The sequence below is a fragment of the Anopheles merus genome, chromosome 3L (genome assembly GCF_017562075.2).
Source record: "Anopheles merus strain MAF chromosome 3L, AmerM5.1, whole genome shotgun sequence".
NCBI lineage: Eukaryota > Metazoa > Arthropoda > Insecta > Diptera > Culicidae > Anopheles > Anopheles merus.
This window is the reverse complement of record NC_054085.1, coordinates 19,347,588-19,373,836: the sequence shown is the minus strand read 5'-3', so window position 1 is coordinate 19,373,836 and position 26,249 is coordinate 19,347,588. Positions and strand designations below refer to the sequence as shown.

The 26,249-nt window shown below is 45.2% G+C and overlaps 4 protein-coding genes across 5 annotated transcripts in view; 1 reads left to right on the top strand and 3 right to left on the bottom strand.

Annotated features, from left to right (window-relative positions):
* Positions 1-26,249, bottom strand: part of LOC121599900 (ras-related protein Rap1) — a 76,775-nt gene that overhangs the window by 7,909 nt on the left and 42,617 nt on the right. For both annotated transcript variants that reach the window (XM_041928028.1, XM_041928027.1), the window contains exon 4: positions 3,414-3,595. In XM_041928028.1, the coding sequence (XP_041783962.1) occupies positions 3,414-3,502 (89 nt within the window). In that variant the 5' untranslated portion in view covers positions 3,503-3,595. The remainder of the gene's footprint in view (positions 1-3,413; positions 3,596-26,249) is intronic.
* Positions 11,052-15,776, top strand: LOC121599019. Its single transcript, XM_041926489.1, has 6 exons — positions 11,052-12,430; positions 12,773-13,227; positions 13,432-13,444; positions 13,639-13,735; positions 13,812-15,010; positions 15,081-15,776. Exons 1-6 carry the CDS (start codon positions 11,174-11,176, stop codon positions 15,495-15,497), a joined length of 3,438 nt encoding a protein of 1,145 aa, XP_041782423.1. The 5' UTR covers positions 11,052-11,173; the 3' UTR covers positions 15,498-15,776.
* On the bottom strand, positions 16,189-18,126 carry LOC121599899 (alkaline phosphatase-like). Its single transcript, XM_041928026.1, has 4 exons — positions 18,038-18,126; positions 17,894-17,935; positions 16,643-17,820; positions 16,189-16,572 (listed from the first exon to the last, which is right to left on the bottom strand). Exons 1-4 carry the CDS (start codon positions 18,108-18,110, stop codon positions 16,228-16,230), a joined length of 1,638 nt encoding a protein of 545 aa, XP_041783960.1. The 5' UTR covers positions 18,111-18,126; the 3' UTR covers positions 16,189-16,227.
* LOC121599898 (alkaline phosphatase-like) lies at positions 18,706-20,552 on the bottom strand. The gene is made up of 3 exons (XM_041928025.1): positions 20,381-20,552; positions 19,118-20,292; positions 18,706-19,041 (listed from the first exon to the last, which is right to left on the bottom strand). The coding sequence occupies exons 1-3, from the start codon at positions 20,535-20,537 to the stop codon at positions 18,706-18,708; spliced, it is 1,668 nt and encodes a 555-aa protein (XP_041783959.1). The 5' UTR covers positions 20,538-20,552.

The window sequence follows — 26,249 nt, the reverse complement described above, 5'->3', positions numbered from 1 at the left end:
TTCCGGGATCGCTCACACATGACGCACATACATGAAAGAGTCACAAGAGTCGAGTGGGATTCAGCGGCACAGTAAAACAATGCATCGTCAACGACTGTCGAGTGCCATCGATACAGAGACAAAGTGGTGCGTTTGAATTGTTTACCAGCATGGCAGCGTGGGAGTCAATTATGCATGTTTCCACTTATGCTGCACAAAAGTACGTTGTTATGCGGAACATGCACTGTGTCATGTTTCATCTCACGACAAGTGTTTTGCGCTACAGTATCATTTTGTACATGCTGGAATTAAGTGCTTAACTGGGGTGAATGTTCCATGTCAACTTTTAAGTTCAACATAGTTTTTAAGCATTATAAAAATAGTCAATTTGTCATGGATACTGCATACCTGCTAGGCGTTTTGCCAAAGGAAGCGCAGGTTTAGCTTACAAATCTTATTGTGTGTTTCTAAAAGCTCTGCCAGAGTTTCGCCTCATAGTGACAAAAAAGCTCATAAAAATAATCTTGAAAAACAACCTTCAAACACATCCCCATCAAACAGTGACAAAACAAGCAAAAATAAAGCGAATCACCGTTAACGCCATACGTTCCGCTCGACCGATTAGCATAAATAAAAGCTTGAGTGATATTCTTACTTCATTCCTCCGGTTCGACACCATCTGCGGTGTCGGATGATTGCATGCCACCGCACCAAACACCATAATAAAAACCGTTCCCAAAAACACACGCACACGCAAAGAAAACATACAAAAAAAAATCGAATCGTTTTCTAAGGAAGAATAAATAAATTTCGATTCGCTTCGCACGGATGATGGTGTTTTTGAGGGGTGAGGGGGGGGGGGGTTGGAAAGCACTCCGGTACCGGTGCCAGAGCATCTTGCGCCCGTGCGGATGGGAAGATTAATTTACGAAGAGTAAATGAATCCCTGGACAAGAAACGGCCCATTGGGGAAGGAAAATGTCAATAAGAAATACCTTCCCATCACCTGGCCATTGGCTGCTATATCTGCAGAGAGCGAGAGACTGGGAGAAAGAGAGCCAAGAGAGATGAAACTGCTCCGGATGACTGCATCAAGTGCCTTGAGGTTCGCTTTTTTGTTCGCAGTTGTTGCCCACGAAAACACGTTCTCTCTACGGCATCCTTCCTAGACCCTGCGGCAACCAGCGCCAGTTTCGCGCGAATGTTTCGAACGTCCACCACCGTCCACCAGGGCAGCGCGAATGACGAAGCGATTTTTCATCTCTCTTCCCAACAGAAATTCCCCGAAAGGCCACGGAATCGCGGGTGGCGAGAGCGGATACGAAGTGCTTTCTTCGCATTTGGCGTATCTATATCTCCCGGCTCGCTTTTCTTCCCAAGGCAGCAGCAACATTGCAGCACGCGGCTGTACGCAATCATCCCCAGGGCAGTAGCATTCCTGGCGCTGCTCCGGTTTGTCATTGTGCGGTAATAAAAATCACTCTAATGGCAATCAAAGCAAAGTGGAAACCAAATTCTTTCATAAATTGCTTGCGGGCGACGCATACACACGGCTATGGGTTTTTTTTTTTTCGGGCGCAATCATATTGAGCTGGATTCGGAAGCAGAAAAAGGAACAAAATGACTGGAAAAGAAGTGGGTTCTTTTGGTTAGAAATTGTTTAAATTATTTGGTTGGTCGATGAATTGATGGAAAGCACATTGAGAGAGTTTTTTTTAATAAAGATCTGTTAAGGTTCAAGGATGTAATGGAGAAAAGTAATAAAAACCATTCCCGAGTGTTATTCATATTCTTCTGATTCAGCGGAATGACTATAGCTCATCTAAGCACGCCTAAGACGCTTATAGACTTAGTTATGACTGTAGACTATGACTAATTGGTGAATCCATAACAAGGTCCATCATTATCGGGTCGTCTAGTAGTTGCCTACTTATGGCATGATGCCGCCTCCAACCATTTCTCCATGTGGTTTGTTGAAAGGAAAACTAAAGAGTAAAGAAGATCATTTTAATGGAGCACAATTTTCAACCAACATTACTTTAACCACTAGCGTCCGATGACAGCAAGGACGGTAAACATCGCCACTATAAACAATCGTGATACCTGAGAAGGTAGGCGTTACCGCAAGAGATCGTTAGAAGACAATCAGGATAATAGGTAATAGATACGTATTAGTGAGGGCTTCAAATGAATAAATATCCGCTATGTCTGTTTAAAGGCAACAATGTTTGAGTCCTACGATATTTACACTTCAGTTTCGAAAATCCACTTCAAGTTGCACGAGCACGCAAGAGCGGATATTAAAAGAGCTCTAATGAGGCTTGTGCGGCTTCAAGTGCTGAGGTTATTTAAAGCAATTCCTTTGATTTGTGTAGGTTAAATTGTGCCTACAAGAAGCGGTCGGTGTAGGACTCATGATGATAACAGTCTCTTACAGTAAGAAAAAAGAGCAACAAAATTAGCATGGTTCTGCTTCAATGTCTGTTCAGCATTATGACCTTTAATTGGGGTCCATTTTTTAGGCTAGCGCCCAACACGCGAGAGGTACGGACGGCAAAGAAGATTTATTACTTTGGGTAATTTTAACACCTCCAAAGCCAGCATCTGAACTGATCCATATGGCCTCATGCTCTTTAAGGACAAATGTACCAACGACTCAGTTTAATCTTCTTCTGTAACTCGTCCCTCCCTCATCTGTTAATCTTTGCAGCGCCACCAGATCACCGCAGATCGGCAGGAGAAGAATGCCGAACCCATACAAACTTTCGACCTGATGGGTAAATCCTTATTTCTCTCTCTCGCTCTATCTCTCTCTCTCTCTCTCTCTCTCTCTCTCTCTCTTTCTCTCTCTCTCTCTCTCTCTCTCTCTCTGCTAGATGTCGCATAAAATGTCAGTGATCTGATAAGTCTCACCACCCAGTCGCCCTCATCCCCATTATATCCCCAGCATTGAAACATTGAAAAAGTGCTATAAATTGTGAAACTTTTCCGACGATAATCTAGGCAATGATTCATGTTTGGAATGTGTTTTTTTATCCTTCCTTCCTACTCTGCAATCATTATGCTTCGTGTCTAGAGTTGGTTGGTAATTTTGGATTCTTTGCGTTGCGTGCTTTTTTCGCTCCTTGTTTTCAAGCATAGACATTTTGCTAGCGCAGGCCATCCATCTAGATCATTTTTATCCCTTTTCCGCACAAAGCTTTCGGGGATTGGTTCTTGGTTTTTGGAAGGATTCATATTCCCCCTGTTTCCCCATTTCCAAAATTAGTCTCTTTAGGACCGACAGGGAGAAGTACTGAAAGGAAAGATGACTTGACCCTGATTTATTGCAAACTAGAACTACAGCTCCAACGATTTACATTGATTGCCCGAGTCAAGTGCGGGCAGGCTTGAAGACGGGAAACGGTACAGTGAAAACAGATTCTTGTACTTACTTTTCTCTCTTTGGTCGCTCTTCAGTCGAGTCATCCTTCATAAACGACGGCTGTAGGCTGAACCGCCGCCGAAGATGTCTACCTTTCATGGTGGGCTTTAGTCAAACCAGATGGACCGACTATGGATATTCAACACCCCGCCGCTTTGCTGCTTCTAACTTGATAACTTGTCCTGAAATAACCTGAAATGTCAGAAGAAACATAGAAGCAGGATTAAGAAACAGAGAATTTATCTAGAGCGACTATAAAAAGTAAAATAAAAACTAGCTAATGCAATAAGACTTAAGACACAAGTTGCTAGAGTAAAATACCAACGACCTTTACGTTCTGCCCATCGTAGCGCTAGCGAAAACGTTAATATTCATTGCACGTCTACGTCTTGGGGTTTGCACCGTGGAATAATGTTTATCAAATGACTTCTTCCGAGCTTCGGCAGGTCATGGTCCGGGGTCAGCTGGTCCGTTTCGACCACTGGAGTGCGAAAGTTGATGGGAAACTAATTACTAATCTGCCGCACCGTCGTTTGGGAAACAGCGTTTGATTCGGTACGCTTAAGAATGTAGAACGATTTAATGTGATTAATGCGATAGAAATTAAAGTGCTCGTAGCTTAAAGTCCAGGCGTTGGTTGGTTGGTGTAATGGCGAATAAGGACATGCAAAGGTTACGAAAGGTTAGGTTCTTTGCCTAGCTTAACCGTTGAGCTGGAACCAGAGTAATCTTTTTGGAATACCAGTATTCTGTCACTAAAATCAATGAATAAGTAAGGATGCCAATATATGAGCCTTATTTTATTGAGTGGAGTCATGCAATTCTTCTATTATTTGTATTATGTAGAATTAAGTAAGTTCGGATTAAATCAAATTAACTTTTCAATTCAAGATCGTGTCTCCTCTTTTGTCCCTTTTAACCTGTATAGTCAGACAAATGACAGGCCAAGACCGCGAAGCGATGGATAGTAGTCATTACATATCCGGTACATGGTACGATTCTTTCAATATTTACTTTGATTTACTTTCAATGATACTTTGTGATAATTTCTTACACTTCTTATAGTTTTCGAGCAACAGCAACATGATCTCCAACGATATGTTTACATTATATGGCAATCGGTTGAAGTTTAAACCACCGACAAACCGACGTGACACTTGCGTTACAAAACTGTCCCACACGAAAGTACTGCCATTTGCAATGAAGGCGTTCATTTTTGTCAAACAGAGCTCCTGTTCGCGGCTGCTTAGATGGAAACTACTTTTCAGAGTACAAATGGCGGAGGAAGTGTTAGGCAAGATTTTATGAAAATAATTAGACAAACAACTCAGAATCATTTGATGGGTTTTCAAATCAATAAAAATGATGTGAAAAGTGGATAGAATATTCTTCATTTGAAGTAGGGGAGAAAAACAAAAAGGGGTTTTAGCAGTTTCTCCTCTGTGTCAGTGTAGTAAGCGAATCATTATAGGGATGGCGCTAGTGTTTAACGTATTTTTATTTGAAATAAGGAGACAACTTTTGAAGCTCATTTTTATCGAAGTGTCACGTCGGTTTATCGGTGTTTAAACCATGTTATTCATTTACTATGTTATTAACAATGCTACGTTATAGCTGTAGAATGTACCGGAGTATTTCCTATCCTAATTGTTGTATTTTGTATGATCGGTATGTATAGCAGCTATGCTACAGCGTATTGCAAAATGCTCTTTTAGGTCAATTATTTCTATGCTAGAAACAGTTTGATATACGGCCGTATCGGGGTGGTCGTTCGTTCCCGGGAACGTTCGCCACGATGCTTATTTTCACTCATTTCATAGCCCTCTATGATCAAAAATTAGAAAACCGTCTAGGTTTTGTTCTGCCCAATCTAGTGGTACAACCCTGTCCACTCATCAGCGACGAACGACCACCCCGATACGGCCGATAATTATATTTTTCCATTGATCCATTGCATGCCAGTTGACCAATTACCTCCATTAACTTTAACACCTACCCAATAACCCTTCACGTTAAATTTTTCCTTGATTGACGCTCAACGCCACTGTTTGGGACGAACATGGAGATCATTTAGCGAATTTAATTTACTACGAACAATTACTGGCTTAGCTAGACTAATACGGTGGTGGACCATTGCAGCACATCCTTTCGGCAATTGCCTAGATTGGGTACAACATTGTAGCAGAGCTTTTAAGGGACCGAATGAACAGTTGCATTTATGCATTGAAGCATTCCATTTGGCGTTTGGTATTATTTTCTTCTCATTATTGTAATAATGGTTTAATTGCATTTAATAAGCTAGTCCCTTTCTCTCTCCCTCTCTCTATATATATATTTCTTTCTCTCTTTCTATTTCTCTCTCTCTCTCTGTCTCTCTCTATGTCTCTCTCTCTCTTATGTAATAGTCTTTTCTATTCACATAATACAAAGTAAGTGTTGCAAAATTAATTACTACGAACAAACACCTATTCTTGAAATGCATCCACAACTGTAGTTCGTGCACGGTTTGCAATGCAACCACTCCTGTTGCATAACTAAACGCACAACAACGTGCTGCAGCGAGATTACATGCAAAGTGTGATAAGCCCCACACCGGTCCAACGCTTACATGCAATTGCGTGAACTGCATTCGTGTACCGCGGTTAGACAAAACATTCCTGCAACAAACATCCACGGTACCCCCTGCATCCACCCACTGCCATCCAATCAGAAAGTGATTTGTTGCGCGTGCGGCTCAATTTGTACGAAACGATGCTCCAGTCGCCCCAGCCCTTACCTTCACCCACCTCCACGCTAATCGAGTTCATCAAGCTGTCGTACATTAATTGTAAGTAATATTGCTCATTCCCTGGTGTTGTGCTTTGCATGCAGGCTAGCTGGAGTGGGGGTTGATGGGTGGGGAAATTTCATTACAACTTCGATCGCTACCGTCCTGGGCTGGGTTGTGCGTTGTATCGTACCATTTGCTCAAAGGATGCTCAGGATGGAGATGCACAAAAAAAAAAAGAAATACTCCCGGCTCAGGACAGGACACTTTCTCCGGCTTTCAATTATGCACGCTATTAAATTCTCATCACTGGCATTCCGCATTCCGGTGGATGTGCGCTCATTTTCAAATTAGCATTCCACCCGATCCGTGTAAAGCAGCGCGTCTTGCGCATCCATCACGCTACCACGCATGCATAAAGCATTTGCGAAACATCATGCCGGTATGTAGCAAATGTCACACAGATTACAGCAGTAGCGCGTTGTAAGTGCATTGCACAATGAGTATTCTTTTTTCGTCTCGTTTCAGCTGCAGAATTTACCATTCCATTTACATTCCTAGACACGCTAGCATGACAACGTGGCCCCCGGGTCTTGAACATGAAAGCCGACATCCCATTTGCTGCCGTACGGTTTCCGAAACCCTCAGTGACACGGGTCGGGGTTTTCCTGCAAACCGCAATCAAATCGTACAATTGCACACCCTTCTACCGATTCCGCATCGATCGAGACGCACCCTAACGGTGCTGTGATGAACGGGCCCGCGAAGCAATTTCCACCGCAAGGGCATCGCAAACAAAAATGAAGCAACCTGCCGCCCCCCGAATATCAATTTCCTGTCGATAATTGATTTTTTTCTTCCTGGATCTTTCGCCATCATTCCATTGGTGAGTAGCAAAAAAAAAAAAACATCTCGTTTGGAAAGAAAATCGAAAACCACCAGCCAACCTACCTACAGACGGGTGACCTTTCAACTGCGCGCCAGAAAGGACATCTTCTCGAACAGACGGTTCACGAGAAGATACAGCGAGAGAACAAAAAAACAACACGCCCGTTCGCAAAGGTAATGGGGCGGCGATGTGGTGCCGGAGGCAAGAAATGAATTATTTGCTGAATTTTAATTAGCAGCACCGTCAAAAGGGCCGACTGATGATGAGTTGGGGTTGGGAATTTTTCGCCACTACCGCCGTCAGCGGATGACAACGAGGTGGGACCCGTATCGGCTCGCTCGGCAATGGACGGCTGGACGGCTGGCTTCACGAATCAGCATCGAACGGACAGTTGAAGGAATTTCGTAATAATTAATTTATGATGCCTGTCGTTTGATTCCACCGGTTAGCGGTGGAGCGGGTGGAGCGCTTCTCTTCCCGGACTGGATGGAGCACGCTAATAAGGTGGACACAGCAGCACACGGTAAATACAGGCGGAGGCATTTCACTTATTATCGTGAACGCTATTTATAACCAGAAAACTCAATGACAGTTTAGCGAGGTTGTTTGCGTGTTTTAAATTGTTTCAGTTTGAGTTGCATTGTGGTTCGAGCGAGTTTTAGTAAGGGAGATGAAACGATCGACAATTTTTGGAAAGAAGAAGAAAAGGTTATTTATTCAAATGGACAGATTTTAAACAAAAGATTTCAATAAAGGAATTAGACACAATTGATTTGTTATTGACTTTTAAACTAAATCTCTTAAAATTGTTGTTCTTGTTGAATTATCCATCGTGGACAGTGCAATACAATATACATCATAGTATCGTGGTCCAACCGTTAAAAATAGTAAGAACAAAATCTCGGGTCAAAGGTCAGCACCGACAAGAGCACGGAAACTGAGCAGCGCGCAAGGACTGATCATTTTATAGCCTGAGGAAGTAATTCTGCTCAAAGACGACTTGTCGCGTCAGACGAAGTTGGGGCTTTGTCGTACTTCTCTTAGGTACCATGCCTACAAGAACAGATAGGGGTGGTGAGAGACCCAAGGTGCTCACCATTAAGGCTCGGTTCATGGATTGACAGGCCGTGCCTTCGAAAGCGTAAGTGAATTCGGACACACCTCTACTAGATCAATACTGAGAAGCGGTTTGTAGTGCTAGATAAATAAGTAAGTCGGAAATTAAAACCACACCTCAACAGCACAGTTTCCTTTATGGAATATTGAGGATAATTAATCCTGTTAAACGGTCCATCACGGTCCAATCACAGACTCCAAGTATTACCGACACATAGGCGCAACAAACGGAGTATAGTATTGAATAATGATCAGGTCTTTTAATCCCGATTGACCAAATAGTCTTTATTACGGTTAAGTTATGATGTCAGATCACTCTTGCACTTTTTAACAGATCAAAATTAAATTATTTTTTTTTAAATCACTTTTGGTTCATTCAAAATAATAGTTAACCAGGAGAGGTGGTCAATTCGGCGTTCTGGCTAAAACACAAAAAAAGCTTTTCGACGCTAATCATTAGATGTGATGACAATTGTGGGCAAGGCACACTGCACATTACATCTTGGATACTGCTCCAATAACGCAAAGACTAAAACGGAGTCATCAATTGCCAAGCCCAAGATCATGAAATAACTAGAAACATATTCAACAATATTAAACGGTATGAATTAATAGGTAATGAACACTGACCGTGAAGCCGAGATGTTTTAACTATCTCTTTTAGTATACATACGGTAATCGTTTAAGGTATTTCATTCCACCTTAACCCACGTAGTTACAATTTTATTGCTCATACGTACACATCTTAGTTGTCCCGATCCACTGATCAGGGACCAGAGGACTGACACTCTTCACGCATACATCATCAGTTCAGATTGAAATCATATAAATACCGTCAACATAAATGTCCAAATAAACTCGTAGTAGTTTTTGATCCTATATTCCCATGCTCTTGGAAAATCGTTCTCTTAGAATAACAATCTGTATAATCTATATGGTTGTCGACGTTGAATGTAGTTGTCCTTCAGTCAGGAGCTCGCGGACAGCATACATTTACCACAACATTGGAGCAACAAAATTTTACTTGAAAAGATACCTCGAACAGAAGATTACAAAAAATATTCACACCAATTATATTTAATCATTCCAGCATTAAGTAGCGTAATTAAGCGCTTTGTCTATTGCGTTGTAAGTAATTTGTTCACTTCCGTCCTTTAATTAGCATCTTTATACTTTCAAACTGTCCCTCCTAACCCGGACGTGCGGATGGTACGTTAGATAGAAGATAGAAATTAGTCTCATCACCCTTCCAGGCACAGTTCCTTCGGTTTCGATCACTGTAAACCGTGTTCGTAAAATCTAAACCGATACCGACCAACCAAATTATCATACTAAGCGTAAGGCTTCCGCCATCTTAACAAAGCATCCACCAATAGCAGCAGTAGCAGCAGCACTCCCAACATAGAATGGGGTTAAACACCCTCCGACCGTCCGGACCAGTCAATCGGTCGGGCTGTACGCTGGTGCCCGCAAACTAACCGCAAGAAGTCAAGCTTAGGCTTTGGGGAGGGGGCAGCATTTCATTTTTCCCTCCCATTCGGCCCAACAAAAGGCAACAATGGTTCCAAACCGTCGTGCCCGTGATACCGGGGAAAAATAGAAAACTTTCACCCGATGGAAGATGATTAAGATATCTACAGTGCCATTGTGGTTTTGGTGGTGTTTGCAAGCGAGCAGATTGGGGTAAGGTAAGGCAGAAGCAAAGGGCGCGGGAGGGGGGTCGCTTTTTGAAAGTTTATCCCTAAGATACCCTTCGCTGTCGCTGGGCGTTAGAACGGAACGTTAGATGTGACCAACGGAGTGGAGCTGCTCTCGTTGGCTCTGGTGGTGGTTTTCCCTGAAAGGGTTTTCAGCAGGAACCCGATCCTACCATTTTTCAACTAGCTGTCAGTAACGGTTTGTGTGATTAATGAACGGTTGTTGATGGTGTTATCGGCCCTGAATGGGAGCTTTTCGACTTTCGGAAATCCACCGGAACTCATTGTCAGCTGACATCATGCGAAGGGTTCTAAACTTTGAACGAACGTTGTGCTGCTGTGATGTGATCGGAGTGGAGCATTGATTTTTTCTTAATGCATCGGTTTGATTTTTATTTTTATTTCTCTACACGCACCTAATCACAGAAAACTGGAGCTACAAATAGATAAGCAAGGCACCACATTCTTCTTTACACATATGTCTATTTCAGCAATATCCTGGCGCCATTGTGCCGAGACAATTAGGATTCCCATTGGACTAGCTTCGATTTTGGCGATAAAAGATAATTAATCGACACGTATCGCTAGTAGTCAGCATGAGCTTGTCACTTCCGCACACAATCACACTGCAGAGCGTGACAAACGTCCAATTCCAAGCTGTGGCGTTTGGTGCCACTAAACGCCACTTGAACGATTCTCACGTGAACCTAATCACCGTCCGGATGCCTTCACCTCGTGCGTTTTGTGTGATCGTCTGCCGGTATCTTGGACGAGTCGCGGAAGCTAGACACACAAGCCTATGCACACGCCGATAGGCAGCACGTTTTGCGTAGCAAAGACCCACACGTGGTAATCACGCCGATGGATGTGCAATGGACGATGGTCGAGCAAATTTGATCACAAGCAGCAGTCAAAAGGACAGCTGCACGGGTGAAATCAAGATTAGCAAAATTGCTGCCATTTGATTGATGTTGCACATTGTAGAATGGAGCGGGTAAATAGGTATGTAAGAGGGGAGGGGGGGGGGGCAATGGAAGCACTCGCTGGTTAGCTGGTTAACAATGGGTTTATTCTTTTTAAACCCTTACATTTAATTGTAAGTGGATAACCTTTGAACAATTACCGATCGATAACCCTTTGATAAGCTTGTTCAGCTGCAGCCGATTGAGTTTATTGATAGGGGTGACCGTTTTGAAAACTAAGCCCAGTGCACCACCGCACGCCCTAGAGTTCATATCGGTGGCGTAAATCGCAGCACCGTTTTATAGCAGCTGTCTTTAATCACATTTTCAGCCGTAAAAATGATCAACCCGGTGAGATGTGCAGTGTTTTTGTTGATAGCGCTGAGTGCAATCAGCCTCTCCGCAAGGGGAGAGAGCACTCCAAGGGAACCAGGTCAACAGCATCCCCGTTCAGATCGGCGAGTCTTCCAGAGCGTCCCAATATACGATAAGCAGGAGGAGGAATCGGAATATTGGCGTACGGTAGCACAGCGTTCGTTGCAGCATCAGGCGGCCCATCCGAAGAGCGAACGCAAAGCAAAGAATGTGGTGTACTTCATCGGTGATGGCATGGGACTTTCGACGGTCGCCGCCGCCAGAATGTATCTGGGCAACGAAAACATGTACCTTTCGTTCGAAAAGTTCCCGTACTTTGGTCTCGCCAAGACGTACTGCGTCAATCGCCAGGTGGCCGATTCGGCCTGCACCGCCACCGCCTACCTTTCGGGGGTGAAGATCAACTACGGCATGCTGAATGTGGCGGCCAGCGTGAAACGGTCCAGCTGCGAGTACGATCGCAATGCGACCGAGTTTAAGGGACTGCTCGAGTGGGCACAGCAGGCAGGGAAAGCGACGGGAATCGTAACGACAACCCGCATAACGCATGCCACCCCGGGCGGTACGTACGCTAGCAGCGCTGATCGTAACTGGGAAGATGATACCGAGGTGAATAACGATTGTCCGACGACACGGCAGGAGGACAAACCGGTCGATATTGCTACCCAGCTCGTTTATGGTGCCGTCGGGAAGAACCTCAAAGTGGCGCTCGGTTGTGGGCGGCGTCATTTTATTCCTGCCGACGTGAAGGATGAGGACGGCAAGGCGGGCAAGCGCTCCGATGGTGTGAACCTGATCGAGGCGTGGAAGGAGGTGCATGCCGACATGGGTGAGGCACGGTACGTGTCGGACAAGAAGAGCCTGCTGGAGGCGGCCAAGAGCAAGCAGCTGGACTATCTGCTGGGACTGTTCGACAGTAGCCACTGTTTGTACAATCTGGAGATCGACGATCAGAAGCTGGGTGAGGTGAAACCGAAGCTGACGGATATGGTAGACGCGGCACTGTCCATGCTGGAGGACAGCAAGCAAGGCTACGTGCTGTTTGTGGAAGGTGGACTGATCGATACGGCGCATCACTCGAACCGACCGCGTCTTTCGCTAGAGGAAACGAAAGAGTTTCACAAAGCGATCGAACTGGCCCGCACCCGAACGAGCGAGGAGGATACGCTGATCGTGGTGTCGTCGGACCATAGCCACACGCTGATGTACAATGGATATCCGGTAGGTATTGTGTGGGAGCTTTTGAGCGCACACGGGGTGGGTACAATGATCTTGTGGGAACTGGTTTGTTCACAACAATATCTCCAAGGGCATCAGTGGTTGATGATTTATTAGCCTACCGCTTTGGACAATTGCTGGGTATATCAGTGCCCAAGCAACATTGTAAACTGCATCGATAAGTGTTTTATAACCAATGCAGTCTGTTTTATGATCTTTCGCATAGTTCAATAACTGGAATGCGACTGCAGAAAACAATGCCCCACTCGTGTTACCTGGCAACTTTGTACGTGATCGTGTACTAATACAAATCTCCCGTATGTTCTATCCATTTCCATTCTGCAGACCCGTGGCAACGACATACTGGGCATCGGGGACATCAGCGATAAGGATGGTCTACCGTACACCACGCTCAGCTACGCCAACGGTGAAGGGTTCTACCAGACGTACGCCGATGGCAACCCGTCCAAGCGGCTCGACGTAGCCGGGTACGACTTTAGCGACTATCGACAGCGCTATCTGGCCACCGTGCCACTATCATCGGAGACGCACGGTGGCGAAGACGTCGGCGTGTATGCTAGCGGCCCCGGTGCCCATCTGTTCGGTGGCAGCACGGAGCAAAACGTGATACCGCTGCTGATAGCGTACGCCGCCAACATTGGCGATGAGTTCGGGTGGGTGACGAGCACCGTACCGGACGATGACAATGCTGCCAGCCTGCAGTCGATGTCGCAGCTTCTGCCCATGTGTCTGGCGGTGGTTTGTGCATTCGCCCGGCAGCTGTACCGGGTGGTGCTGGAGTAGCTGGGTTTATCATTATTCCGCACCACCTGACGGGTGGTTAGTACTCCAAAGGTCGTACTAACAATGAAATCGGATCTTGACGGCAGTCTTCCTGGTGTGTTTATTGCTCGCAGTCCCAGGGTCGCTTATTGTATTATCAAACAATTTAGGGTTTGTGTGTGAGTTTTTTTTTGTTCTGCGTAATTCTCTATTCCGATGAGGCCCATCGAGAATGTAATCGCCTACACCATAGACTGTATCTGATCCTCTGCCCGAGTGTGGCATTTATCTCTGACAGTTTGAGCTTGATAACGCTTGCGTTTCTTTGAAATAAACCAATCGCCTTATGAGAGGACAGCTAAACGAATCTGTAGTGCTTGTGTGTTTCATTCAGTTGACGGTTGATTGTGCAGAGAGCAGGGTCGTAGACCAGAGATTCACACACGATGCGGGACCTTGCGCGGTACTTTGCCTGTTTTTTGGCATTTGCTCTCACGGCTGGTGAGCTTGTAACTGTCCCTGGAGGTAAGTGGCTTCAAACTGTTGCTTAAATCTGCACCAGTATCACGCTTTTTTGTGCTCTTATTTTACATCTTTGAAGCTCGTGAGCCTGATGGTCACTCCAGACGCGGTAAGGATGGTTCGTTCAAATCCGGTGCGGCTTCTTCCCGCTCGCAAACCCCCCAGGTGCAAGGCTTCCAGGAACGTGAACTTGAAACCGACTACTGGCTCGAGCAGGCTCAACAAACGCTCGCCCAGAAATTGGCCACCCCGCACAACACGAACCACGCCAAGAACGTGATCTTCTTCATCGGCGATGGTATGTCCTCGCAAACGGTGGCCGCCACGCGCATGTACCTTGGCAACGAGGCCAACTTCCTATCGTTCGAGAACTTCAAGGACCTCGGCTCGGTGCGCACGTATTGCGTCAACCGACAGGTGTCAGATTCGTCCTGCACTGCTACCGCCTACCTGTCCGGGGTGAAGATCAACTACGGCATGGTAAATATTGCGGCCTCCGTTGACCGGTACGCCTGCGAGTACGATCGCAATGCGTCCGATTTCGACGGGCTGCTCAAGTGGGCACAGGATGCGGGCAAGAGTACGGGCATCGTCACGACCACGAAGATTACACACGCAACACCGGCCGGAGCGTACGCGAGCAGTGCAAACCGGTACTGGGAGAATGACGTCGAGGTAGCATCGTCCGATTGTGATCCGGCCCGTGTGGACGATATCGCCGAGCAGCTGGTGGATAAAGAGGTGGCCCAGCGGTTCAACGTGGTGCTGGGAGGTGGTCGAGGTAATCTCCTCCCGAAGGAAACGATGGATGAGGAAGGTAAGCCTGGCTACCGCCAAGATGGTAAGAACTTGATCGAACAGTGGAAACAAACGCACGAGACGATGGGACGCTCCCAGTACGTGTGGAACCGGGAGCAGCTGATGTCGGTCGACACTGCCAACACGGACTATTTGCTCGGGCTGTTCGAGAGCGGTCACATGAAGTACAATCTCGAGCTGAAGGATAATAGTGAGGCGAGCCGAACGGAACCGACCCTGGAGGATATGACGCGGAAGGCGATCGAGCTGCTGCAGCGGAACAAGAATGGGTACGTGCTGTTCGTGGAAGGAGGCCTGATCGATGTAGCTCACCACGAAACCTGGGCTCGGTTGGCGCTGGACGAAACGGCCGAAATGGCGAAGGCTATCGATACGGCGCGCAAAATGACCAGCGAACAGGATACGTTGATTGTCGTTAGCTCGGATCATTCCCACACGATGACGTACAATGGATATCCGGTAGGTCGAACAGTTTGCATGAGACACGAGGATCATTCGGTAATAATCGCCCTCTTTTTTACTCCTTTAGAAACGTGGCAACGACATCCTCGGACTCGGTGACATCAGTGATGAGGACCTGCTGCCCTATACTACCCTCAGTTACGCCAACGGGCTGTCATACTACTCGACCTACACCGAGGAAAACCATGCCATCCGAGCGGATCCTTCAAACTACGATTACAAGCAGACGGATATGCGCTACATGGCAATGGTACCGATGGATGCGGAAACGCACGGTGGTGATGATGTTGGAGTTTGGGCGTCGGGTCCAATGTCGCACCTGTTCCGGGGCGTTTACGAACAGAACACCATCCCGTACCTGATCTCGTACATCGCCCAGATCGGTGACTACTACGAAGAGTCCGACTCTGGCGCCGGCCAACCATTAGCCGCGTGCCTGTCACTCCTTCTAGGCTGTTCCATTGCCGTGCTGATGAGGCGATAATTAATCCACCTGTCGTATTGGTAACAATGATCGGCCATCTGTCAACGAAGGGGGGGTTACCATTTGATCGATGTAACACAACGACGTAACGTAGCGCCCGCACAGAAGCGTTCGACCAGTGGGCGAATTCTTTTAGATTACGCCCGATAAGGGGGACCACCGGCTTATCAGAAGTGTTGGGGTTTTTAATTGTAAATAGTTGTCTAGGCGTAGGTGTACCGCGTGGCTCAAGGCTCTTGAAGAAGTGAATAAATATATATCAATTATTGATACCCTTAATCGTACCAATCGTCTTAACAGGTGTTATCAGATCGTTTGCGTTCGATTGGGTTGTTGCATTAGTACTCTGTGTACCCTAGAGTGAGTAATTCTCACACTTTACAATCCCAATCCCAAAACCCAAACAAAGTACGGCATCACTCCGTGGTGGATAATTCATTGTTCACTTATCGCTTGCTCTTTACAGCGATTTTACTGCAATCTACCGATCTCGGGTAAATCTTGCTGACATTTTTACGATACTACGTCGTACTTTCGTCATTCACGAAAACAGAATACACAAATCAATACTCCGCGCATGCCCGCTGTCAGCTTTAAGTGATCGATTAATGGCGAACGGCCCCCTGCCGAGTTGAGGTACACTCGGAAATGGATTTACTTTCCTGCGTCATTGTAAAGCACCGAAATGAAGTCCAATTTACATACTACAATACTTTATTAAGTAACGATCCTAATTCTCCGGACATGCTTTTAACCCATTGCCGATGCAGGCGGCGTACGCCATCATGTGCGGTATGACGTTCTGCTCGTACGACCCGGTGAATAGATGCGCCCAAGGTCCCGAAGCATAGACAGCCACATCTTCACCACCGTGCGTTTCCAGCTCAACCGGCAGCATGGCCGGGAATCGGAAGTCATCCGCGCCGGCATCTTCCATTTCACGCACATTCGCACGGGTTCCCTTCGCTTCGTCCACGTGTTTGTAGAACCCAAGCCCATTGGCGTAGCTGATCGTCATGTACGGTATGCCATCCTTTCCGGTGCCTGCCGGGCCGAAAATATCCTGTCCTCGGCTCTGTTAACGAGATAAAACATTACGATGAGGAAATAATGCCCCTTCCATTTGTTGCTGTCCATCTGCTTACCGGATAACCCGAAAAGCTGACACTGTGCGAATGGTCCGATGTGACCACAATCAGCGTATCTTCTTCGCTGAACTTCTTCCGCGCCAGCTCGATCGCTTTCGCAAACTCCACCGTTTCGTCGATCGCATACCGGGCCTGATTGTCGTGATGTCCATGATCGATACGCCCTCCCTCGACAAACAGGAAGAACCCATCTGGATTTGTGCTAAGTATGTCCGTCGCCTTATCCACCATCTCGGACAGCGTCGGTTCCTCGTCAAGATTCTTGTGCACGCGGTCCAGATTGTACACACAATGGCTAGGCTCAAACATTCCCAGCAATCGGTCCGTTCGGTGCGGATCCACCGCCATCAGGTCCGATCGTTTCCACACAAACGTACGGTTCTGCCCAACGGGTCCATTCTTCAACCACTCATTGATCAAATGTCTACCGTCCGAGCGATACCCACCCCGACCCGTCTCGTAGTCCTGGTGAATCTCCCGGTCCATAAACTCACGACGCCCACCGCCTAAAATAACCCTCAACCGTGGTGCCGTCTCACCGTACACCAGCTGCTCCGCAATGTCGTCCACCTCGTTCGGGCTGCAGCCGTCCATCTGGACCCAATAGTCGTCCTCCCAATCGCGGAACGCAATGTGTGCGTACATGCCGGACGGGGAAGCATGCGTGACACGGGTCGTCGTCACGATGCCCGCGTCCTTGCCCGCATCCATCGCCCACTGCCCAATCGAGGACGTGTGCGTGGTACGGTTCCGGGCCGCATTGCAGTCACGCACCGGCACGTGCGCATTCACACCGATCGTTTCGTAATTGCCCTTCACACCGGTCAGATAGGCGGTGGCTGTGCAGGCCGAATCGGCCACCTGATAGTTCACGCAGTACGTCTTCGACATGCCAATGAACGGGAACTCTTCGAAGGAGAGTGGTTTCTCTTCACCGCCCGCATAGACTCGCGCCATCGCCACGGTGGAGATGGACATCCCGTCCCCAAGGAACATGATCACATTCTTCGCAACGTTGGTGTTTTCCTTCTTTGCTAGCAACTTTTCGACTGTTGCCTTTGCCTGATTACGCCAATATTCGATCGTTTGCTCCTGTTCGGCATTTTTGCTCTTGGGAAGGCCCGGTTTGTTTTCATCCGGCAATCGAGGATGATGCCGTTTGTCACTGTCGTAGTCTAGACAAGATCACCACACAAAAGAAATAGTATATTAAAGAACAAACATAATTTAAAATACTGCAACTATTACCATCTGGCAATCGAGGATGCTGTACTTTGTCGTTGTCGTATTCTAAACGAAAAAAGAATAGATCACACAATAACAATAATATCAAAAGATTCGTCTAAGATCATTTGCAGTGATCAAATTTATTCGACAAAACTAATTTATTACCATCACTTAACGATGGGTGCGCAACGCCGAGCGCGATGGTTACTATCAGCACAATTCCCACGGTTCGGTACATCTTGAACACTGTCTGACTGTTCGCGAGCAACTGGTGCGAGCTATATTCGTCAACCAAACGTTAACCAGCGACTTGAGCCGCTCTTGAGTGTACTTGAACTGCGCTATTGGATGGTTTTAAGATAATGGAGCCGTTCAGCTGATCGTGATGTACCCGTGATGGCAGATAATAGGAACCGTGCGCGCCCCAGCTTGTAATCACATGAACAAGCTGACATTATCTCATCTACCTTCTTGCCCTGACGCATCTCGCCCCAGACACTGGTATTGTTACATTTTGATTTTTATTGCTTGTAACATGGGATGATAAAAATTTGGGTATAGATTATTCTACTTCTTGCTTTTCTGGTGATATTCCTACACCAACAATCACCATTATACTGGGGCGGAAGAATAAAGCGACCGCGTGGAACACTTCAACACGTGCTGCTGGGTTTCAACGCTTCCGCAAACGAAGCCTTGGCACGTGCAGCAAACGATAATAATACTCATTACATTAAGAGTATTTCTTGCATTTGTTTCCTGGCGAAACTATTCGAACATTAGCTGTAGCAAGTAAAACTATATACATTTCACAACTCAACACACTCTGCCACTCAATCGCATGCCTTCATGCCACGACCGATGCACGATGCGTACGCCATCATGTGTGGAAGGACGTTCTGTTCGTAAGATCCCGTGAACAGATGAGACCACGGACCGGACGCGTACACGGCCACATCTTCGCCACCGTGCGTCTCCGAGTCCTTCGGCAGCATGGCCGGGAAGACAAAGTTCGACTTGGAAGTGTCCATCTGCCGAACATCCAGCCTAACACCGGCATCGACATCCACATGCTTCTTGTAGCCCGGTCCATTGGCGTAGCTGATCGTCATGTAAGGGAGACCGTCTTTGCCCGTGCCGGCCGTACTGTAGACGTCCTTTCCGCGGCTCTATTGACAGGTCACAAAAAGAGATAGTACATTAAACACATGCTTCTACCGCACTTAAAATCCTTTGCTCTCTTACCGCATATCCTGCAAAGCTGACACTGTGCGAATGGTCCGATGTAACCACAATCAGTGTATCTTCTTCGCTGAACTTCTTCCGCGCCAGCTCGATCGCCTTCGCAAACTCCACCGTTTCGTCCAGCGCATACTTTGCACGGTTGTCGTGGTGAGCGTGATCGATGCGACCTCCCTCCACAAACAGGAAGAACCCATCTGGATTTGTGCGAAGAATGTCCGTCGCCTTATCCACCATCTCGGCCAGCGTCGGTTCTTCGTCCAATTGTTTCTCCACCTTGTCCAAGTTGTAGGCACAATGTCCAGGCTCAAACATCCCAAGCAACCGGTCCGTTCGGTGCGGATCCACCGCCATCAGGTCCGACCGTTTCCAAACGAATGTACGGTTCTCTCCAACGGGTCCATTCCGAAGCCACTCATTGATCAAGTTCCTACCGTCCGAGCGATATCCTCCCTTGCCCGTCTCGTAATCTTGGTCCAGATTTTGATCCATAAACTCGCGACGCCCACCGCCCAGAATTACCCTCAATTTTGGTGCCGTCTCACCGTATACCAGCTGCTCCGCAATGTCGTCCACGAGGGCCGGATCACATCCATCATCCTTTACGTACTTGTCATTCTCCCAATCGCGGAACGCCGTATGCGCATACATACCGGCCGGTGATGCGTGTGTCACACGTGCCGTCGTCACGATGCCCGCGTCCTTTCCAGCGTCGATTGCCCACTGGCCGATCGAGGATGTGTGCGTGGATCGATTCAAGCCAGCCACACAGTCAGCGACCTGCACGTGCGCATTCACGCCAATCGTATCCATATTGCCCTTCACACCGGTCAGGTAGGCGGTGGCCGTACAGGCCGAGTCCGGTACCTGGTAGTCGACGCAGTACGTCTTTGCCATGCCAACGTACGGGAACTCTTCGAAGTATAGTGGCTTTTCCTCACCACCCGCATGGATTCGGGCCAGCGCAACAGTGGCGATCGACATTCCATCACCCAGAAACATGATGACGTTCTTAGCGATGTTGGTGTTTTCCTTCCGCTTTACATGCTTTTCCACGGTTGCCTTTGCCTGATTGCGCCAGTACTCGATCGTTTGCTCCTGTTCGGCGTTTCTTGCCACCTTGATCGGTTCCACTTCGTCCGGCAGCCTTGGGTGATATCGTTTATCACTGTCATAGTCTTTAGAATTGAGATATTTTAATTATACATTTTAGTTATTATGATACAAAACTGTTAAACGTTCAACTCTCTAGCCAGTCTTCCTTACCATCGTTCAGCGAGGCTGACGCTACGAAATGAAACAATAGAATAACGCAAAGACTTTGCACTGCTGTACGCATTTTGGGGCCCGTATGATTCCGCACTACTCCGGCACTATACTCGACGGCCAGCAGTCGACTGGTGGTCCAGGCAATTTTAGACATTCCTGTTATATTACCCCAATTCAGCTTACATACACATGCATACAGCTACCTGATTGGCTCTGATAAACACTGATCACGAGCCAATCTATCCCTGAGCACGTTCCTGCTGGTCATCCTTAGGGTGTGAGATGAAGGTTTGTTTGTTTGGTTTTTTTCGCCTTCTGAAAGGCACGCGAATTTATCGCCAAACCAATTGTTAGGAAAAGGCGCAGTGCGTTGTCTAAAACGTGTTCACGTTATCATTCCATTCGCGGCCGCCCAGATTAACAGCATGGCCATGCTGACGTCATGAAATTAAACGAAATAAACTGTAATCGGTTGGACAAGGCTTTGGCAATTAAATTTTAATGTCAGATAATACCGTCTAGCAAATGATGTATTGATATGCAACAGGCGCATTGGTTAGTGAATAGTCAATAGCAAGAACAGCAAGAATAGCAAAGGTAAATCCGCATTCTAGTAGCCATTCAAAGTTCATTGATATTTATCTGGAATTGGGGAGATACTCTCTCCAAAAAGGATTTTTTGAGTGATTTTGAATGATGCATTAATTTATTGTTTTCACCTGTCAAGATTTTGAAAACAAAACCTTAGCTCCAATCTTGAGCCATCCTTCAGACCTTCAGTAGTATCATTGTTTTGATCATTGTTCAAACTTCAATTCAAATGATCTAAAATGGAGTAAAATTCAAAATCGTATCGAAACAACTAAGTGTAGCACCGCCTTAATCTAAAGTATATCTTCTGTTTTAACATTATTCCTACTCTTAGCAGCTAGAAGTTGGTATAGGTGAATGTGACGATGTACGGTTGATACGTTTCAGATATCTAGAAGATAATGGGCTAAGGAAAAATCTAGATAGTTTGTGTCTGCACAGAAGTTTCATTTGATTAGCGCAGCAATTTCTATGATTCCTTAAAAAAAAAACGAATAAAATCGCCCAATGGAATTCCAAGATGAAGGAAATTATTAAACAGACTCATTGGCACGTATCCTTCAACACTTCTATTCTCTCTCATAATGTCTGAAGTCATGTGTTTTGTATAATGCGGTTGTCGAAAGTTTTTTCCGAACAATTAAAGAATCAAAACCATCTCACCATTCGGCTCTACGTCTGTTTCGGAAGATTGAAGGAAAACGGCTTCTGGCTTGGATGTCGAAAGACGTAGCATTAAAAAATGGAGAAATTTTTAGAACAGGATGCTAAAGTTGCAACTACTGCGTCATACCGATTCTTAGAAAATTGGTGTACAGAATGTAGCTTCTTTTTCTGAGTAAATTTGCCATACTTTTCATTTTGTATGTCTCCAGATCTCATCATCTACGCTTCTATTTATTTACTGCTAAACATGCTGGAGCCAGTTATGATATCAAATTCAATTTTGACATCGGAATAAGCTCGCCAACAGTTCTGTAAACTGTGATGGAATTAATTTTTGGGCATAGGTGGACGTACGACTTATCAAATGACCGGAATCAGTTTCAAGAGAACGGTTATCATCAGTTTAAAGATTGGGAAACTATCGGTATCAATTTAAGATTGGGAAACTGTAGACCCGTCTCCTCGTATAAGTTTTGGTTATCCGGTAGCGTGGTAATGAATAAAGTCTCGAAATCCAGTATAAGCCGGTATGTTGGCGTAGGACGTTACGAAAAAAATAGAAGTAAAAGGTATCGATTTAAAGTCTAGGAATGGATAAATATCAGTTTTATGATCTCAATAGGATTTATTCCAGCATTGAATAGTTTTTTTGTAAGTTACTGTATCGGCACTTGTAAAAGTTTCTAATCAGTTTTTGCACCAGTAAAGGTTCAAAATATGTTCCAGTATTGGTACGGAATTAGTTTCTTTGCCCAATAACCTGTTTGAGTAATAAGACTTAATATTGGATATGACTTTTGGAACTAGAAATGTTGTTGAAATAGTTGGAAGACTTGTGTTAAGGTGAATTAAATTCTTGAATCAGTTCTCGGTATAAGCTCAAACACTGGCATTCACTCAACATCTGTTTCCAACCCAGGGTAGCTTGAAGTTCAGTTCGTGCTGGACAGTAAATTCCTCATTAGTTCCAAAGCTAAGTTCTAAGCTAATCAATGAAACTATGCACATTAGCGTAACTGCAAATGGAGTTCTTGCAACTCTCTTAAAACCAACATCATACTTCACTTATGTGATCTTCAAACACACACACAAAGCAATTTTAAAATAAAATTAAACGGCTAGCAAAGATGTGCGTAATTGCACGATGTTTCACAGTTTCAACTCACTCCTAAGAAGAATAAAAACGATATGAACCAATATGAAGAAGATAATTTCCTTTTCATCCCACAGTTAAAGGAAGACCAAACAGCTTAATACACAAAGTTTTTAAACGCACTGTAAGCCGCAGTAAATGTAAAACCTTCTAATTTTAGAGCCAACAATCGGATCAAATGAAATTACGTGCAATAAGGCTCAAACTGATAAAAAAAACTGTTTTCCACAGGTAATATTTTCCTTTCCTAGATCCTTGCATTCCCCACACCCTTTTCCTTTTAACCTCAAACCCGAATGAGGTTGCTGCCATCGTTTGCCGCTGGAAAGCTTGTTTGATTCGGGAAAACGCGTACGTCGGCCGTTTGGGCCAAGTAAATAACATTATCTTAAAAGGGAAAACTTTACACCAATCTCCATAAGCAACGATGTTTGCTTTAACAATGGCATAGAAGGTGGTTGGAAGGTGGTGGGATGATGTTAGGCCCAAGAATTGGGGGGGGAGACTAACCAGCACAAATATTTGTTTTGAAAGCCGCTCAAAAAGCAGCTTTCTGGTGATGTGGTAGAGGGCAGAAAAAGAGAGTGAGTTTTTAAAGCATTTTATTGCGCCGTTTCAATGCGTTTCCGGGTTGAAACCACATGAGCCACCAAAGCCAAAGACAATTACGCTGAAAATGAGATCTAATCCCAGGAAATTGTTATATTTTATTTTACTTTTCATGTAGGATTTTTAGTTAATCCCTTTCATTCTGAAAGGCTATTAAAGTAAGTCATTTTCACACTAAACATCATTATTTTTAACTTCTATGGAATAATGGAAAAAAAACAATATATTTAATTTAATTGAATAACATTTCCCTACCTAGCAAAAGGCCATCAATCAACACGGATGATAAACTTCGATACAGTATGTTGTGACGCTCACGCACCCATACAGTAACCACTTCAAAGGTGTACCTGTTGTTCGTTAAAAACACTTCATCTCCAACCGGCTACTGTTGACAGCACGGCCATGATCAGCACCGTACATGGTGCCGCCCTTTAATCTCATCATTACGCGTTGGCGTGTTTGGGTAGAAGGATCCGGAAAAATAAACATTTCCCGGATCATGGTGCCTCCCTTCGACAAAGAAGCACCAACGAAACACCCTTTCTCCCGAAATGGTGCCAAATTTTCCAACCCGACCAAAAAGTGAGCAAACTCCAAGAAACACTTCTGTCCCGTAATCCCATACCGGAGTGTGCCTGAGCAAGGTGTAACCGGTAAGATTGCTTTTTCAGTTTTTTGGAGAAATCTTGTTTTTTTGCTTCCCTTTCACTCCTTCCTCCAGAAAGCTCGTTCGTATGGTTGCCGTATATATGTGTGTAGGTGCTTCCAATTTATACGGTCGTGTTGAGTTGTGGTCGAATGTAGCTGTGCTTTTTTTGCGTTCTCTTCTCTTGGGAGCAAGCACCACGATGATGTTTTGTTATGCCCGACCCTCACTGCACTCCATTCCACCGCGGCTCACGATCATCAAGTTTGCCGTGTCATGGGGCGACATTGTCATGGCGCTGTTTTGGGAAGTTGGCAGTCGCCGAGTGGCTTAATTTAATCTATTAGACAAACCTGTGGTGGTACCGCTGGAGGTTCGTGCTTTTGCTTTCCGCGCTTCGGGCTGCTCGCCTTACACTCCCTTGTGGTGAATAGGGATGTTGCTGTCAACGAGGCGACCACACCAACCGAGCAACCAAGGTGCTGGTGCCGACTTTCGCCGAATTTTGTGCGCTGGGACCCGCCCGTCTACTCGCCTTTTTTTTGTTTGTTTGGTGAATACTCTCTCATTACCTTGATACAAATTGAATTATCGTGTATTATTGAAAACGATCAGCAGCAGTGGCGGTGTAAGAAAGCTTCTGTTTGCTCGGTTGTAAGTCGGGAAGGTGTGGGTTGGGAGCGTTTGAAGCATATTTCCCGCCAGATGGGTTTTATAATTCATGACCTACTTCTACGAAGCGCATGCCGTTGCTGGCGGCAGCTTTACGGTTTTTACACCTGTGCGAGAAAAATAAAGCAAAAAGTCACACTTCAAACTCCCCTCACGAGAAGCAAAAATAAGCTGCTCCTTTTAAATAAACATCTCTTTACTAATTAAAGGCAATAAATCAAACAATGGTAGCCTGCTTTATTTTAGCCCCAACCGATAGCGAAATGATTTCCGCTTCGCATTCATTCCTGAGGTCCCGGTGCTAAATATTTCATCCTAATAATAGTAATAAATTAGCATTTCATTTACGATGCTCATCCGACGCAACGGGGCATACCGGCCGATTTTTGCTACTGCAGAATTAATTAAATTTTCACACAGCACAGTGGGAGGGGCTGCGCGGTGGTTTTGGTTGAAAATGGTATTTGCATTGATTGCGCGCAGTTTAAATTATTGTTTAAGTTCTTGTTGTTTCTTTAAATTATGTATTTTTCATTACATTCATTGAACCCACTCATCACTGTTTTTTTTTTAAGATTTTTTAAAGAGAAATAAATTAATCTGTAGAAACCTCGTTTTAAAGAGCCTAATTGTGTGTAATTGATGTTAACCTTTGCATTTCTTGGTACATTTGTTTTGCTTCAGAGTTCCAAAGTGGAAATCATCGATTGATGCTGCTGGCATTTAGAAACTTGTCGAAATCATCATTAAAAAGTACTTTAATTCAACTTTTATTCAGTAACATCCACGGCTTACAGACTTTTGTGACGTTATAAACACCGACAAACCGACGTGACACTGGTGTTACAAAAGTGTCCCACACGAAAGTACTGTCATTTACCAGTGAGGCGAACACTTCTGTCAAAGTAAGCTCTGTTCACTGCTGCTTCGATGTAAACAACTTTTCTGAATACAAATTGCGAAGGAAGTGTGAGGCGCGATTTTGTGAGAATTATTGGACAAAACACCCATGAGAATCATTTTATATGTTTCTAAATCAATGCAAAAGATGTGAAAAGTACATAAAACAATACGCATTAGAATTTGCGAAGAAAAACAAAAAGGGGATTTAGCAGTTTCTTCTCTGTGTCAGTGTAGTAAGCGAATCATTATAGAGATGGCGCTAGTGTTTAACGTATTTTCATTTGAAATAAGGAGACAACTTTTGAAGCTCATTTTGTTCGAAGTGTCACGTCGGTTTGTCGGTGTTATAAAGTGCCTAATACGTATGATTGATGTGTGCGTCATACTTTTTACAACGTTTCCGTCCCTCATCAATACAACATTTTAGTTTATTTAAATGTTACATCCTATTCCCGAATTGCTCAGTTCCCAAAACATCAGCATGGCTCAAATATTAGAGTTTTGAGTCCTAAATACATTTGATAAATGCATATTACTGTAAAAATGAAGTACTTCATTCCATTAAATTATTTTCTTAGTTCTCTAATACGCATCGTGGAACAAATATGAAATGTATGTCTCCT

Excerpts from the sequence above, each read along its gene's own strand:
- LOC121599019 (XM_041926489.1), top strand. The coding sequence starts at position 11,174 with ATGATCAACCCGGTGAGATGTGCAGTGTTTTTGTTGATAGCGCTGAGT. Across the intron at positions 12,431-12,772 it reads TGATGTACAATGGATATCCG|ACCCGTGGCAACGACATACT; the intron begins GTAGGTATTGTG and ends TCCATTCTGCAG. Across the intron at positions 15,011-15,080 it reads TGACGTACAATGGATATCCG|AAACGTGGCAACGACATCCT; the intron begins GTAGGTCGAACA and ends TTACTCCTTTAG.
- LOC121599899 (XM_041928026.1), bottom strand. The coding sequence starts at position 18,110 with ATGTACCGAACCGTGGGAATTGTGCTGATAGTAACCATCGCGCTCGGC. Across the intron at positions 17,821-17,893 it reads GCATCCTCGATTGCCAGATG|ACTACGACAGTGACAAACGG; the intron begins GTAATAGTTGCA and ends GATCTTGTCTAG. Across the intron at positions 16,573-16,642 it reads TCAGCTTTTCGGGTTATCCG|AGCCGAGGACAGGATATTTT; the intron begins GTAAGCAGATGG and ends TCTCGTTAACAG.
- LOC121599898 (XM_041928025.1), bottom strand. The coding sequence starts at position 20,537 with ATGTCTAAAATTGCCTGGACCACCAGTCGACTGCTGGCCGTCGAGTAT. Across the intron at positions 20,293-20,380 it reads GTCAGCCTCGCTGAACGATG|ACTATGACAGTGATAAACGA; the intron begins GTAAGGAAGACT and ends TCAATTCTAAAG. Across the intron at positions 19,042-19,117 it reads TCAGCTTTGCAGGATATGCG|AGCCGCGGAAAGGACGTCTA; the intron begins GTAAGAGAGCAA and ends ACCTGTCAATAG.